Source organism: Bombina bombina, chromosome 3 (genome assembly GCF_027579735.1).
Source record: "Bombina bombina isolate aBomBom1 chromosome 3, aBomBom1.pri, whole genome shotgun sequence".
Classification (NCBI taxonomy): Eukaryota; Metazoa; Chordata; class Amphibia; order Anura; family Bombinatoridae; genus Bombina; species Bombina bombina.
Window position 1 is genome coordinate 1110558766 of NC_069501.1, and position 16323 is coordinate 1110575088.

The 16323-nt window shown below is 40.6% G+C and overlaps 1 protein-coding gene across 1 annotated transcript in view; it reads right to left on the reverse strand.

Annotated features, from left to right (window-relative positions):
* Positions 1–13621, reverse strand: part of LOC128652633 (putative protein TPRXL) — a 33864-nt gene extending 20243 nt beyond the window's left edge. The window contains exon 1 of the mRNA XM_053705566.1: positions 13347–13621. Within this exon, the coding sequence (XP_053561541.1) occupies positions 13347–13621 (275 nt within the window). The remainder of the gene's footprint in view (positions 1–13346) is intronic.
* Between the last annotated feature and the right edge of the window lie 2702 nt (positions 13622–16323).

Here is a 16323-nt window from a genome sequence, read left to right on the forward strand (position 1 = left end):
GAGCTGTTACTTTGGGGCAATGTCACGCAAAAAGCCCTTTTCAGGGCTATTTGTAGGGTTAGACTTAGGTTTAGTGGTAGGGATAGTTTAGTATTTTAGGGGTTAAATAATTTAATATAGATGGCGGCGGGGTAGGGGGATTAGATTAGGGGTTAATAATTTTAAAATAGATAGCGGCGGGGTAGGGGCTCACTTTAGGGGGTAGGTAAGGTAGATGGCGGCGGTGTTAGGGGCTCACTTTAGGGGGTTATAGATTTAATATAGCTGGCGGCGGTTTAGGGGTTAATAACTTTATTAGGTAGCGGATAGAGGGTTAGACGTGTCGGGCTATGTTAGGGAGGCGTGTTAGACAGTGTGGGTGATTTAGACTTTTGGTCAGGTTTTGTAGATTTCTGGACATCGCTGGTTTATCAGACTTACGGCACGTTAGCATCTGACGGCGCCGTATATGGGATAGCTCGAGTTGCGAGCTGAAACTGCGGGCGACGCGGGTTCCCTCGCTTGCGCTGCAAACTACGCCGTTTATCGGATCGCGCCCCAGATGAGTCCTTAAGGCCTGTAGTGGACACTGAATACACTAGCCTAGCTATAGATTTCGCAACTAAATCAGCAGCAGCTACACTGTCCCTCCTCTCACTAACAATGCAGCTTCCGAATGAATCTAAAATGGATGCTGTCCAGGAGGTTGGAGGGTCTGGGAGGGAGGGTCTGCTGCTGATTGGCTGGAATGTGTCTGCTGTCTGTGAGGTACAGGGTCAAAGTATTACTCAATGATGATGAATAGGGGCGGATCGAACATTGCATATGTTCGCCCGCTGCGGCGAACGCGAACATGCTATGTTCGCTGGGAACTATTCGCTGGCAAACAATTTGCAAGATCACTAGATATAACAAATATACATAAGAACATCAATGCACTACTAGGAGTTATCTGATAATTGATGGCTTCACAGACAGGCCTCTTCTTCTTCAATCAGCCAATCAGATTGAGCTTGCACTCTATTGGCTGATCGGAACAGCCAATAGAATGCAAGCTCAATCTGATTGGCTGATTGAATCAGCCAATCGGATTGAACTTAAATCTGATTGGCTGATTCAATCAGCCAATCAGATTTTTCCCACCTTAATTCTGATTGGCTGATAGAATCCTATCAGCCAATCGGAATTTGAGGGACGCCATCTTGGATGATAAAGGAACCTTCATTCGAACTTAGGACGTCGTTAGAAGAGGATGGATCCGCATCGGCTGCTTCAAGATGGTCCCGCTCCGCGCCGGATGGAAGAAGATAGAAGATGCCACCTGGATGAATATGTCTACCGTTCCGGATGCCCTCTTCTTGCCGGATAGGATGAAGACTTCGGACCCTCTTCTGGACCTCTTCTTGCCGGAGAGGATGAAGACTTCGGACTCTCTTCTGGACGGATCGGTGATACCCGGCGTGGTGAAGATAAGGTAGGAAGATCTTCAGGGGCTTAGTGTTAGGTTTTTTAAGGGGGGTTTGGGTTAGATTAGGAGTATGTGGGTGGTGGGTTGTAATGTTGGGGGGGTATTGTATGTTTTTTTTAAAGGCAAAAGAGCAGAATTCTTTGGGGCATGCCCCACAAAAGGCCCTTTTAAGGGCTGGTAAGGTAAAAGAGCTGTAAACTTTTTATTTTAGATTAGGGTAGGGCATTTTTTTATTTTGGGGGGCTTTGTTATTTTTTTAGGGGGCTTAGAGTAGGTGTAATTAGTTTAAAATTCTTGTAATCTTTTTTTATTTTTTGTAATTTAGTGTTTGTTTTTTTTGTAATTTAGTGGGGGTTTTTTGTAATTTAGTTTAGTTGATTTAATTGTAGATAATTGTAGATAGTTTATTTAATTAATTTATTGATAGTGTAGTGTTAGGTTTAATTGTAACTTAGGTTAGGATTTATTTTACAGGTAATTTTGTAATTATTTTAACTAGGTAACTATTAAATAGTTATTAACTATTTAATAGCTATTGTACCTGGTTAAAATAAATACAAAGTTGCCTGTAAAATAAATATTAATCATAAAATAGCTACAATATAATTATTATTTATATTGTAGCTATATTAGGGTTTATTTTACAGGTAAGTATTTAGCTTTAAATAGGAATAATTTATTTAATAAGATTTATTTTATTTTGTTAGATTTAAATTATATTTAACTTAGGGGGGTGTTAGTGTTAGGGTTAGACTTAGCTTTAGGGGTTAATACATTTATTATAGTAGCGGCGAGGTCCGGTCGGCAGATTAGGGGTTAATACTTGAAGTTAGGTGTCGGCGATGTTAGGGAGGGCAGATTAGGGGTTAATACTATTTATTATAGGGTTTTTGAGGCGGGAGTGAGGCGGATTAGGGGTTAATACATTTATTATAGTAGCGGTGAGGTCCGGTCGGCAGATTAGGGGTAATAATTGTAGGTAGGTAGCGGCGACGTTGGGGGGGGGCAGATTAGGGGGTAAGAAATATAATATAGGGGTCGGCAATGTTAGGGGCAGCAGATTAGGGGTACATAGGGATAATGTAGGTTGCGGCGGTGTGCGGTCGGCAGATTAGGGGTTAAAACATTTTAATAGAGTGGCGACGATGTGGGGGGGCCTCGGTTTAGGGGTACATAGGTAGTTTATGGGTGTTAGTGTACTTTAGAGCACAGTAGTTAAGAGCTTTATGAACCAGCGTTAGCCCAGAAAGCTCTTAACTCCTGGCTTTTTTCTGCGGCTGGAGTCTTGTCGTTAGATTTCTAATGCTCTCTTCAGCCAAGACTCTAAATACCGGCGTTAGAAAGATCCCATTGAAAAGATAGGATACGCATTTGATGTAAGGGGATCTGCGGTATTGAAAAGTCGCGGCTGGAAAGTGAGTGTTAGACCCTCTCCTGACTGACTCTAAATACCAGCGGGCGGCCAAAACCAGCGTTAGGACCCCCTAACGCTGGTTTTGACAGCTAACGCAGAACTCTAAATCTATTGCACTATTACTTGCCTTTAACACATTAGAGCATTTTCTTTATGCACCTATGACCCACTAATGTGTTCTTTTTCAGTTTTGAAATTGGTGTTTATTTGCTATTGGCGAAGTAATCATTCATGTAAGAGGGGATTGTAAAAGGAAGTTATGTATATAAAAGAAAAGCAAAATCACAATTTTTATTTGCTCATTAAAAAAAAAATTGGGGGTGGAGCTGGCCGGCAACCGAGATGGCCGCACTCTATCGGCTAGATTTGGAGTTTTGTCGGTAACGACCCGAAAAACTAACGCCGGATTTTTTCTGGCCGCACCATAAAAATAACTCTGGTATTGAGAGTCCACATAAAGGCTGCGTTAGGCTCCAAAAAAGGAGCGTAGAGCATTTTTAACTCAGCTTCAACTCTCAATACCAGAGTTGCTTACGCAAGCGGCCAGCCTCAAAAACGTGCTCGTGCACGATTCCCCCATAGGAAACAATGGGGCTGTTTGAGCTGAAAAAAAACCTAACACCTGCAAAAAAGCCGCGTTCAGCTCTTAACGCAGCCCCATTGTTTGCTATGGGGAAACACTTCCTACGTCTGCACCTAACACTCTAACATGTACCCCGAGTCTAAACACCCCTAACCTTACACTTATTAACCCCTAATCTGCCGCCCCCGCTATCGCTGACACCTGCATTTTATTTTTAACCCCTAATCTGCCGCTCCGTAAACCGCCGCTACTTACATTATCCCTATGTACCCCTAATCTGCTGCCCCTAACACCGCCGACCCCTATATTATATTTATTAACCCCTAATCTGCCCCCCTCAACGTCGCCTCCACCTGCCTACACTTATTAACCCCTAATCTGCCAAGCGGACCGCACCGCTATTATAATAAAGTTATTAACCCCTAATACGCGTCACTAACCCTATAATAAATAGTATTAACCCCTAATCTGCCCTCCCTAACATCGCCGACACCTAACTTCAATTATTAACCCCTAATCTGCCGACCGGAGCTCACCGCTATTCTAATAAATGGATTAACCCCTAAAGCTAAGTCTAACCCTAACACTAACACCCCCCTAAATTAAATATAATTTTAATCTAACGAAATTAATTAACTCTTATTAAAGGACTCTTATTAGGATTAGGGGGTAATAACTTTATTATAGTAGCGCTCAGGTCCGGTCGGCAGATTAGGGGTTAATAAGTGTAGGCAGGTGGAGGCGACGTTGAGGGGGGCAGATTAGGGGTTAATAAATATAATATAGGGGTCGGCTGTGTTAGGGGCAGCAGATTTGGGGTACATAAGGATAACGTAGGTGGCGGGGCTTTGCGGTCGGCAGATTAGGGGTTAATAAGTGTAGGCAGGTGGAGGTGACGTTGAGGGGGGCAGATTAGGGGTTAATAAATATAATACAGGGGTCGGCGGTGTTAGGGGCAGCAGATTAGGGGTACATAAGTATAACGTAGGTGGCGGTCGGCAGATTAGGGGTTAAAAAAATTTAATCGAGTGGCGGCGATGTGGGGGGACCTCTGTTTAGGGCTATATAGGTAGTTTATGGGTGTTAGTGTACTTTAGAGTACAGTAGTTAAGAGCTTTATAAACCGGCGTTAGCCCAGAAAGCTCTTAACTACTGACTTTTTTCTGCGGCTGGAGTTTTGTCGTTAGATGTCTAACGCTCACTTCAGAAACGACTCGAAATACCGGAGTTAGAAAAATCCCATTGAAAAGATAGGATACGCAATTTACGTAAGGGGATCTGCGGTATGGAAAAGTCGCGGCTGAAAAGTGAGCGTTAGACCCTATTTTGAGTGACTCCAAATACCGGAGGTAGCCTAAAACCAGCGTTAGGAGCCTCTAACGCTGGTTTTCACGGCTAACGCCAAACTCCAAATCTAGGTCTAAGTGTGCTCTGTAAGCCCAGTCCTTATTAAAGGCATTCTATCATACACCTGTGCAGTATGTATTCCAATTGATGCTGCATTGACCCTACTAAACATCAGAGGTGCTTTTGATAGAACCTGATCTACACTTTAAGAAGCTGGGAGTGGGGGTACCCACCATGGCGCCCAGCAAAAGAACCGCCATTTCCTGATTAGGCCCTATTGTGGACTACACGCACGATTGCCAGCGCCACTGAATGAGTGATCCGCAGATTAACATGGTTTAGAGGTCGCATTATTTCCACACTAAAACGCTGAGGAGTTCTGTTTCATAAACGCAACGGATGGGACATACATGCGGCAGAGCCTTACTTGAAACAATAACAGCCGATGCCACAAGATACTGGAGGGCCGAGTTTCACTCCTGTGTATTAATTGCAGCGCTGACAACTCAGAAGCCACACAGAACAAGATCGCTCACTAGCACAAGAGGACTATAGACATCATCTCACAACCTAACGCCGTAGCATGTTGGCTCATAGTAAGCACGCTAGTGTCTCACAGACAGTTTGTGGGCCTCATTAATAGTGGTAAGTGTGCTAATACATGCTGCAGACACCCATGAAAGATTACCAAACCTCACATTAATTGGTTGGAATAGTGCTGCCTCATAAATATCCTCGCCTCCAGTATCATATATACCTTGGGACTGAGTTAGGTTTACTCAAACAGTATACTAGAAAATATCTAATATAAATAGAGGCCTATACTCTCCCCAGAAGATCTGTGTATAAATGAAGGATTAAGCAACTCATATTAGCTTTAACAACTACTACTAACTAAAGGATATGCGTAACTAGATGACTTGGAGACCTAACTATCCTTGACAACAAATCCAGGAGACGCTAATACATGAAATATACCATGGCACCTAGCACTAGAGACTTGCTGCTCGCACTGACAGAGCTGCTGGATTATCATGCGGCAGCTCTTACAGCAGAAATTAAGATGGCATTCTCGCCTACTTCTCCAAAGGAGCCCTGCGCAGAATAATCTGTTCCGGACGATACCCAGAAATGTTTAATCCAGGGGTCTACAAAATTTCCAGTGGCAACGGAGCCCAGCTTTCTTCCCTTGCCGCCCCAGAATATGGCTTCCATGTCACGCAACAACAAGTTACATATTAGAGATACTCCTGCAGAGCACCCCACCTCGACCTCTACATTGAGGGAAGGGGACAAAAGCATGGGATACCTTAGCAAACAGCTTAAGCAAAGTTCTTACCTGCAGGACACTCTCTTACGCTATCAGGACTCTCGACAACACAGCGGCTAGGAAATACCTACAAGGTATCTGGCTGTCAAATGGCAAAGCTCATATTACTCAGGGTCGATAAGTGCATTGATGTGGGACCCAGGGGGAGATTTAAATCACTTTAAAAGACTATGGCTAAGGTATTGGCTAAATCTCTGCTGGAGGTGTGATCCCTTATCTACCAGGTTGGATGATGGACGCTGTGATGGTCACCCCTATGAAGTTGAATCTAGCATGGGGCCCACATACTACATTATCTTACTGTTACTATATAGTTAAACTTACCTTTCTTCCTACTCTAGCATGTTTTGGGGTGTGTTTGTTTGGCAAAGTTACGATTTTGTAGGTTTCTACTAATGTAACATGTAGTTAATATGTCCTGCTGTCTATCAATAATATAGTTAATATAGTTTGCTACTTAAATGTGATATGCTCTGACTTAGAGACATTATACCAGAAGCTGAGAGGGTTTTATTCTATTGTCCCTAACCAGGGGCATACTTTCATAGCATTGTGTATTGGGGTAGTTCTCATGATTCTGATTTATTGGAACATAGTTCACATTATTAACAATTTTTACTCTAGCCTTGCCTAATATCTTAATGTGCTGTCAGCGGCCGAGGCACTGCAGTCCATTCTATTTAATGTTGCAGATGGGTGAATTGGTGAGAATAGAGTGGCTTTCAGTTTTTGTAACAAATCAGTGAGTCAAACTACCTAAATGCGTACACTGCTACAAACTACGGCCTAGATTTGGAGTTTGGCGGTAGCCGTGAAAACCAGCGTTAGAGGCTCCTAACGCTGGTTTTAGGCTACCGCCGGTATTTGGAGTCAGTCAGGAAAGGGTCTAACGCTCACTTTTCAGCCGCGACTTTTCCATACCGCAGATCCCCTTACATCAATTGCGTATCCTATCTTTTCAATGGGATCTTCCTAACTCCGGTATTTAGAGTCGTGTCTGAAGTGAGCGTTAGAAATCTAACGACAAAACTCCAGCCGCAGAAAAAAGTCAGTAGTTAAGAGCTTTCTGGGCTAACGCCGGTTCATACAACTCTTAACTACTGTGCTCTAAAGTACACTAACACCCATAAACTACCTATGTACCCCTAAACCGAGCCCCCCCCACATCGCCGACACTTGATTAAATTTTTTTAACCCCTAATCTGCCGACCGCCACCTACGTTATCCTTAAGTACCCCTAATCTGCTGCCCCTAACACCGCCGACCCCTATATTATATTTATTAACCCCTAATCTGCCCCCCACAACGTCGCCGCCAGCTACCTACACTTATTAACTCATAATCTGCCGAGCGGATCTCACCGCTACTATAATAAAGTTATTAACCCCTAATCCGCCTCACTCCCGCCTCAATAACCCTATAATAAATAGTATTAACCCCTAATCTTCCCTCCCTAACATCGCCGACACCTAACTTCAAGTATTAACCCCTAATCTGCCGATCGGAGCTCACTGCTACTCTAATAAATTTTTTAACCCTTAAAGCTAATTTTAACCCTAACCCTAACACCCCCCTAAGTTAAATATAATTTTATTCTAACGAAATAAATTAACTCTTATTAAATAAATTATTCCTATTTAAAGCTAAATACAGGGAGTGCAGAATTATTAGGCAACTTGTATTTTTGAGGATTAATTTTATTATTGAACAACAACCATGTTCTCAATGAACCCAAAAAACTCATTAATATCAAAGGTGAATAGTGTAGTTTTTAGTTTGTTTTTAGTTATAGCTATTTTAGGGGGATATCTGTATGTGCAGGTGACTATTACTGTGCATAATTATTAGGCAACTTAACAAAAAACAAATATATACCCATTTCAATTATTTATTTTTACCAGTGAAACCAATATAACATCTCAACATTCACAAATATACATTTCTGATATTCAAAAACAAAACAAAAACAAATCAGTGACCAATATAGCCACCTTTCTTTGCAAGGACAATCAAAAGCCTGCCATCCATGGATTCTGTCAGTGTTTTGATCTGTTCACCATCAACATTGCGTGCAGCAGCAACCACAGCCTCCCAGACACTGTTCAGAGAGGTGTACTGTTTTCCCTCCTTGTAAATCTCACATTTGATGATGGACCACAGGTTCTCAATGGGGTTCAGATCAGGTGAACAAGGAGGCCATGTCATTAGATTTTCTTCTTTTATACCCTTTCTTGCTAGCCACGCTGTGGAGTACTTGGACGCGTGTGATGGAGCATTGTCCTGCATGAAAATCATGTTTTTCTTGAAGGATGCAGACTTCTTCCTGTACCACTGCTTGAAGAAGTTGTCTTCCAGAAACTGGCAGTAGGACTGGGAGTTGAGCTTGACTCCATCCTCAACCCGAAAAAGCCTCACAAGCTTATCTTTGATGATACCAGCCCAAACCAGTACTCCACCTCCACCTTGCTGGCGTCTGAGTCGGACTGGAGCTCTCTGCCCTTTACCAATCCAGCCACGGGCCCATCCATCTGGCCCATCAAGACTCACTCTCATTTCATCAGTCCATAAAACCTTAGAAAAATCAGTCTTGAGATATTTCTTGGCCCAGTCTTGACGTTTCAGCTTGTGTGTCTTTTTCAGTGGTGGTCGTCTTTCAGCCTTTCTTACCTTGGCCATGTCTCTGAGTATTGCACACCTTGTGCTTTTGGGCACTCCAGTGATGTTGCAGCTCTGAAATATGGCCAAACTGGTGGCAAGTGGCATCTTGGCAGCTGCACGCTTGACTTTTCTCAGTTTATGGGCAGTTATTTTGCGCTTTGGTTTTTCCACACGCTTCTTGCGACCCTGTTGACTATTTTGAATGAAACGCTTGATTGTTCGATGATCACGCTTCAGAAGCTTTGCAATTTTAAGAGTGCTGCATCCCTCTGCAAGATATCTCACTATTTTTTTACTTTTCTGAGCCTGTCAAGTCCTTCTTTTGACCCATTTTGCCAAAGGAAAGGAAGTTGCCTAATAATTATGCACACCTGATATAGGGTGTTGATGTCATTAGACCACACCCCTTCTCATTACAGAGATGCACATCACCTAATATGCTTAATTTGTAGTAGGCTTTCAAGACTATACAGCTTGGAGTAAGACAACATGCATAAAGAGGATGATGTGGTCAAAATACTCATTTGCCTAATAATTCTGCACACAGTGTACTTACCTGTAAAATAAACCCTAATATAGCTACAACATAAATTATAATTATATTATAGCTATTTTAGGATTAATATTTATTTTACAGGCAACTTTGTATTTATTTTAACCAGGTACAATAGCTATTAAATAGTTAAGAACTATTTAATAGATAAAATAGTTAAAATAATTACAAAATTACCTGTAAAATAAATCCTAACCTAAGTTACAATTAAACCTAACACTACACTATCAATAAATTAATTAAATAAATTAACTACAATTATCTACAATTAAACCTAACACTACACTATCAATAAATTAATTAAATAAAATACCTACAATTACCTACAATTAAACCTAACACTACACTATCAATACATTAATTAAATACAATATCTACAAATAAATACAATGAAATAAACTAACTAAAGTACAAAAAATAAAAAAGAACTAAGTTACAAAAAATAAAAAAATATTTACAAACATCAGAAAAATATTACAACAATTTTAAACTAATTACACCTACTCTAAGCCCCCTAATAAAATAACAAAGACCCCCAAAATAAAAAAATGCCCTACCCTATTCTAAATTACTAAAGTTCAAAGCTCTTTTACCTTACCAGCCCTGAACAGGGCCCTTTGCGGGGCATGCCCCAAAGAATTCAGCTCTTTTGCCTGTAAAAAAAACACATACAATACCCCCCCCAACATTACAACCCACCACCCACATACCCCTAATCTAACCCAAACCCCCCTTAAATAAACCTAACACTAAGCCCCTGAAGATCTTCCTACCTTATCTTCACCATACCAGGTTCACCGATCGATCCAGAAGAGCTCCTCCGATGTCCTGATCCAAGCCCAAGCGGGGGTCTGAAGAGGTCCATGATCCGGCTGAAGTCATCATCCAAGCGGGAGCTGAAGAGGTCCATGATCCGGCTGAAGTCTTCATCCAAGCGGGAGCTGAAGAGGTCCATGATCCGGCTGAAGTCTTCTATCAACGGCATCTTCAATCTTCTTTCTTCGGGAGCCATCATCTTCCAGCCGACGCGGAACATCCTCTTCTACCGACGCCTACTCGCCGAATGACGGTTTCTTTAAATGACGTCATCCAAGATGGCGTCCCTCGAATTCCGATTGGCTGATAGAATTCTATCAGCCAATCGGAATTAAGGTAGGAATATTCTAATTGGCTGATGGAATCAGCCAATCAGAATCAAGTTCAATCCGATTGGCTGATCCAATCAGCCAATCAGATTGAGCTCGCATTCTATTGGCTGATCGGAACATTCTATTGGCTGATAAGGTTAGGGGTGTTTAGACTCGGGGTACATGTTAGAGTGTTAGGTGCAGACGTAAGAAGTGTTTCCCCATAGACAACAATGGGGCTGCGTTAGGAGCTGAATGCTGCTTTTTTGCAGGTGTTAGGTTTTTTTTCAGCTCAAACAGCCCCATTGTTTCCTATGGGGGAATCGTGCACGAGCACGTTATTGAGGCTGGCCGCGTCCGTAAGCAACTCTGGTATCGAGAGTTGCAGTGGCGTTAAATATGCCTGTACGCTCCCTTTTTGGAGCCTAACGCAGCCATTCTGTGGACTCTCAATACCAGAGTTATTTTAAAGGTGCGGCCAGAAAAAAGCCATCGTTAGCTATGCGGGTCGTTACCGACAAAACTCTAAATCTAGCCGTACGGAAATAAAGTTATAACACATTAAGAGACAGCTTACTCTAAGGTAGAATAAGCCCCATAAGATGCTTAAATACACAAAACCTTGCATTAAGCTGATGAACTTTTGCAGTCACTGCCTGACTTGATCTCACTTGAGAACAACTCTAACCCCTGTTCTGTAATGGTTCCCTGGCGATTCCCCATTGTCCAAGGTGTACAAAGGTTTTTGCACGTTCAGTTCAACCCCACCCTTCACAACAGATAGACTATCTCAAGTAACATTTCTCACCTACCAAATTAACTATTTGCCTCTGAATATACTTCTAAGTAACCTATATAAATAAGTTGCATTCCTATCATAACTCCACCACAGTTCATTTATCTAGCAGACATCAGAGCTTTTGGTTATCTGTATAATTTACATTTGTCTACACCTGCTATAGTTTCCTCATTAAGCTCACATGTATACTTCTTTAATTCAAGCAGTGTTTTTCAGCTATCAAGCTATATTGGATCTAAAGTTTACATTTAATTTTTATTATTATGATTTTGCTTTATTTCTTTTGTAGTTTTGAAATGTATATACCTACTTAGCATCAAAACAGTCTACGTTGATCCGTCCCCGATGAACACTCTGTGTTTGGGTCATATCCAAGAATTACTTTTGTATATGCACAATGTCAAACACTAGTAGCCTGACTCTCAAGGTTTCAAAAGACAACTACATACCTAGCTAAATTTGTCCTACTCAATAGATGTAGGTAGGATCAATCCACTATTTCCACACCCCAAGCAAACAATGCTCAGCTCACAACCTATCCTCCACATTAGTTGTTACCTGGAAAAAATAACAATCCCCACATACTAAGCAAACCTTGCTCAGCTTAGCACATACATAGAATATCTCTCCCTAATGAGCTGCACTCCTATTATAAAATCAGCACAGTAAATATATCTAACAGACTTTTAATTTTCTCCACACTCCACAAACTACTAACCCTGTTACAGCTCTCTATTTAAATGTTAAGGTTCATACTGTTTCAAAGTTTTTGTAAACTATATAACGCCGCCACCGCCCTCCCCCCAAATACATATATTAAGCAGTGTCTATCTGCTGAGAATTTAATTAGCACCCAACATAAGTTTCTATTTTACCATTATGACTATGATCTTGCTTTATTTTGACATGTATCTTGATATTTTTTTACGTTTAGGCAATGTCATTAAAGGGACAGTCAATCATAGAATTGTTATTGTTTTAAAAGATAGATAATCCCTTTATTACTCATTCCCCAGTTTTGCATAACCAACACAGTTATTTTAATGTACTTTTTACCTTTGTGATTACCTTGTGTCTAGGAACCTTCTGCCAGCCCCCTGATCACATGACTGTGACTGTTTATTATCTATTGTCTTGCAGTTAGCATTGTGTTGTGCTAGATCTTAAATAACCCCCTGTGCCTGAACACAGTGTTATCTATATAGCCCACGTGTACTTTCTGTCTCTTTGTGTTGAAAAGAGATTTAAAAAGAATGTGATAAGAGGCAGCCCTCAAAGGCTTAGAAATTAGCATATGAGCCTACCTATGTTTAGTTTAAACTAAGAATACCAAGAGAAAAAAGCAAATTTGATGATAAAAGTAAATTGGAAAGTCGATTAAAATTAAAAGTCCTATCTGAATAATGAAAGTTTAATTTATACTTGACTGTCCCTTTAAGCCTCCATTGGGTCCTTAAAGGAACATTAAACCCAAAAAATGTATTTTATGATTCAGATAGAGAATACAATTTTAAACAACATTCCAATTTACTTCTATTACCTAATTTGCGGCAATCTTTAGATATCCTTTGTTAAAGAAATACCAATGTACATTGGTGAGCCAATCACATGAGTCATCTATGTGCAGCCACCTATCTGAAGCTACTGAGCCTATCTAGATATGCTTTTCAGGAAAGATTATCAAGAGGATGAAGCAAATTAGATAACATATGAATTAGAAAGTTGTTTAAAATGGTATTCTCTAACTGAATCATGAAATAAAAAAATTGGGTTTAATGTCCCTTTAACGTAGCTATCCTACTCCATACCTTTCCTTAATCACATGAAAAAGTTAGTCAAGTGAACAGCCTTAGCTGGGGCCCATATGAGGCAGGGGGATAGGAAAAGAAGGGGGGCCCAGATGAGGCCGGGGTGGGTAGCACTATCATTTATAATGGCGGGGCTGAGTAGGGAGGCCCATATAAGGCCTGCAGTTGGAGATGGAAAGGGTAAGGGGGGCCTATACGAAGCAGGGGCACAGTAGACAGGGCTTAGGTAGGTGCAGCAGGGTTCCCCCAGATAGGCCCCGGAGGGGTGGGGGTGGGTTACCACCAGGTGGCCTCAGGGAGCTTAGCTGGGTGGGAAGTCATATTTTTCCAGTGTGGGCCAAGTGTCGGTGGGGTGGCCCCATCCTTTTGTGGCATAGTACAAATTCCGGTTTCTTGCCCCCCTTTTTTACCTCCATCATCCCCTCCCCCTGTGTTTGGAGTCTCTTTAACTGCCCCCCTTTCTTCTGTGCTAGTGCTGCTGGCTTCCACCCCAGAGGGTTGTCGGAGGGAAGAGCTTGGTGGGACTCGGGAGAGGGACGGGGATTCCCTCGTCATAGAGTGAAGGCTTCAGGAGTGTCAGGGTTTTTCCCTGTTGTTATGAAAGAAATAATTCCCTTTGTTAAGGGGAATTAGTAGTGGGAACAGATCTTGGGATTTCAAAGAGAGTTTCCCTACAGGATAAGCCTGTGTATCTTAGTAGGGCAGTGCCTGATACTGGTATATATATGATAATATTAAATTAGGAAAAAAGAGGTATCATATGGCACACTTATTTTGAGAGCCTAAATTGCTATATCATAGGTTAGCATGAAGGGTAATAAGTGATTAAAATATAACTTTTATTATTAACAGAACTAAAAGATAAAAACAAAGGAATTGTCCTTAAAATTAGAGCATAAATGTAGCTAGAAAAATATGAGGATGACCATTGATAATAAGTGTATTTTCCCTATACAATCATAACATAGTATTAAAGTTTAGAAACACCTTGTGTCTTAATACATTTATAACAAATCTTTATTAGGGTAATTGCACTTTGACACCTTGTTAAGGTGACACCATTGAGCCTTTAAGGTTAGGAGCTACATTTAATACAGAATAAATGCGATGTATACAGAGTGATATATCCAGTTAAAAACGAGGGTTAGTTTCAGAGGGAACTACCCTGTAGTGGAAATTATTTTTTTTTTTTCATATATTTATTTTATATCCAACATAGTGTACAATCAAATAGATCCAGCCTTTTATGCCACACAGGGCAAGGTAAAGCATGTTATAAAGCAAAAACATAACAAATTAGAGCAACATATATACTTTCTCACAGTTGATTAATCATCTCCTTGTGTGCAATATTTGTGCACTGAGCTGGGTTTTTTCTGTTTTAAGTACACCAAAAAACAATAAAACACTCACATCGGCAAAAAACAAATAACAAGAGAATAGAAAAAAAGAGGAAAAGAAAAAAGAAGGGAGAGAGAGAGAAAATAAAAAAATAAAAAAAATAAAGGAAGGGAATCCCCTCACTCAGCCCCCTTATCCTAACTAAAATTGATATTAAATTTCTGTACCATTAGATATCCATGAATGTGGGAAAAGATCTAATATGACCATTTCAGCAAAGCTTACTGAGGATGTGAAGGGCGCTAAAATCTGTTTTTGTATAGGCACACAATAAGAGTTAATAATGGGATACCAGCCAAATAGGAACTTTTTAATTCTAGGTTCTGAGGCATCCTGTAAATGGTATGATTCAAAGATAATTTGATCTTGGATAGCATACAAGATCTCATATAATGCAGGCCCTTTTTTTGCTTTCCATTTTTTAAGAATAGTCTGTCTTACGGCTAATATTGAAGTGTTTAAAGAGCGGATTCAATGCCTGTCTGAACTGCTCGAGGATTGAATCAATAGGATAATATCCCGGAACGTGAGGGAGACAGACACACCATGTATATTATTAAACCAATATATAAATTTCAACCAGAGCTGGTTTATCTTAGGACATGTCCAGAACATATGCGATAAGTCCGCTTCCTTATATGCACACCTAGGGCAATGAGCTGACCTAGATGGATAAAATCGCGCCAATTTAACTGGATGGAGATAAAAATTGTTTATTACTTTCATATGCGATTCCTTCCATATTGAGGGGACTTTACAATTTTCTAGAGACTTGAAACTTTGTGTAATTCTATCGGGATCTATATCCCGGATTGACCTACACCATTGACCGCAGATCTTACTAAGGAAGCCTTGCGTTTGTTTAGAAAGCATAATGTCATAAATTAGTGAGATCGAGGTGACACCCGCAACAAATTTCTGTATTAAAACTCTGATATCAGACCATGCAACCGATAAGGGAAACTTCCAATCCTGTGTCACAATAAAATGACGTACCTGAAAAAACGCAAATAAATCTGATCTTGGTAACTGAAAAAGGGAAAACAAAGTTTCACCTTCTAACACTACCTCATCTGTGCCGATTAATTGAGAGATTCTATTTAACCCCTTTTCGGCCCAATTCTTAAAAGTATTTTGGCGTAAACCAGGGGAAAAAAGCGGGTTACCCCGAATGGGGAGAAATTCTGACACGGAAAAATCTATTTCCAGCAAATTACATAGTTTATGCCACGCCAAAACTATATTTTTAATTGTAATTAGTGAGGAAACATTAGAAGGTAATTGACAAGGCTTACAGTGCAAAATCGCAGGTAATGCGAAAGGGTATATCAGGAAAGATTCCTGTACCAAAGAGGAAAATGTAGCTGTGTTTGCCAACCAATCAATAGCAATTTTTGTCATCGCTGCAATATTATATAGATTAATATCGGGCAATGATAAGCCACCAGCCCATGATTTCTGCATTAGCCTAGCTAGTGCAATGCGTGGTTTTTTATTTTGCCAGATAAATTTAGAAAAAGAACAGAACAAACTTCTACGGTCCCGGCTAGTTATAAACAAGGGCAAATTTTGCATTGGATAGAGAAGGCGTGGAAATATAATGGTTTTAATCAGATTTACTCTTGAGTGGAAATTATTTTAGACTGACTTCTTTTGTGCAGAAAAAAATTGGGGGATGGGAGTAGTGTTTCCCACAATTAGAAATTGTATTGGTCACAATTATATATAAGGTATCCCTGGTGTGCAACAGGATTTGTATCAGAATAATATGAATACTAGTATCAATGTGATGTTGAGCCCTAATTGTGATTTAACAATGCTTTAGCCAGAAAAATGGCAACTCTATTACCAAGACA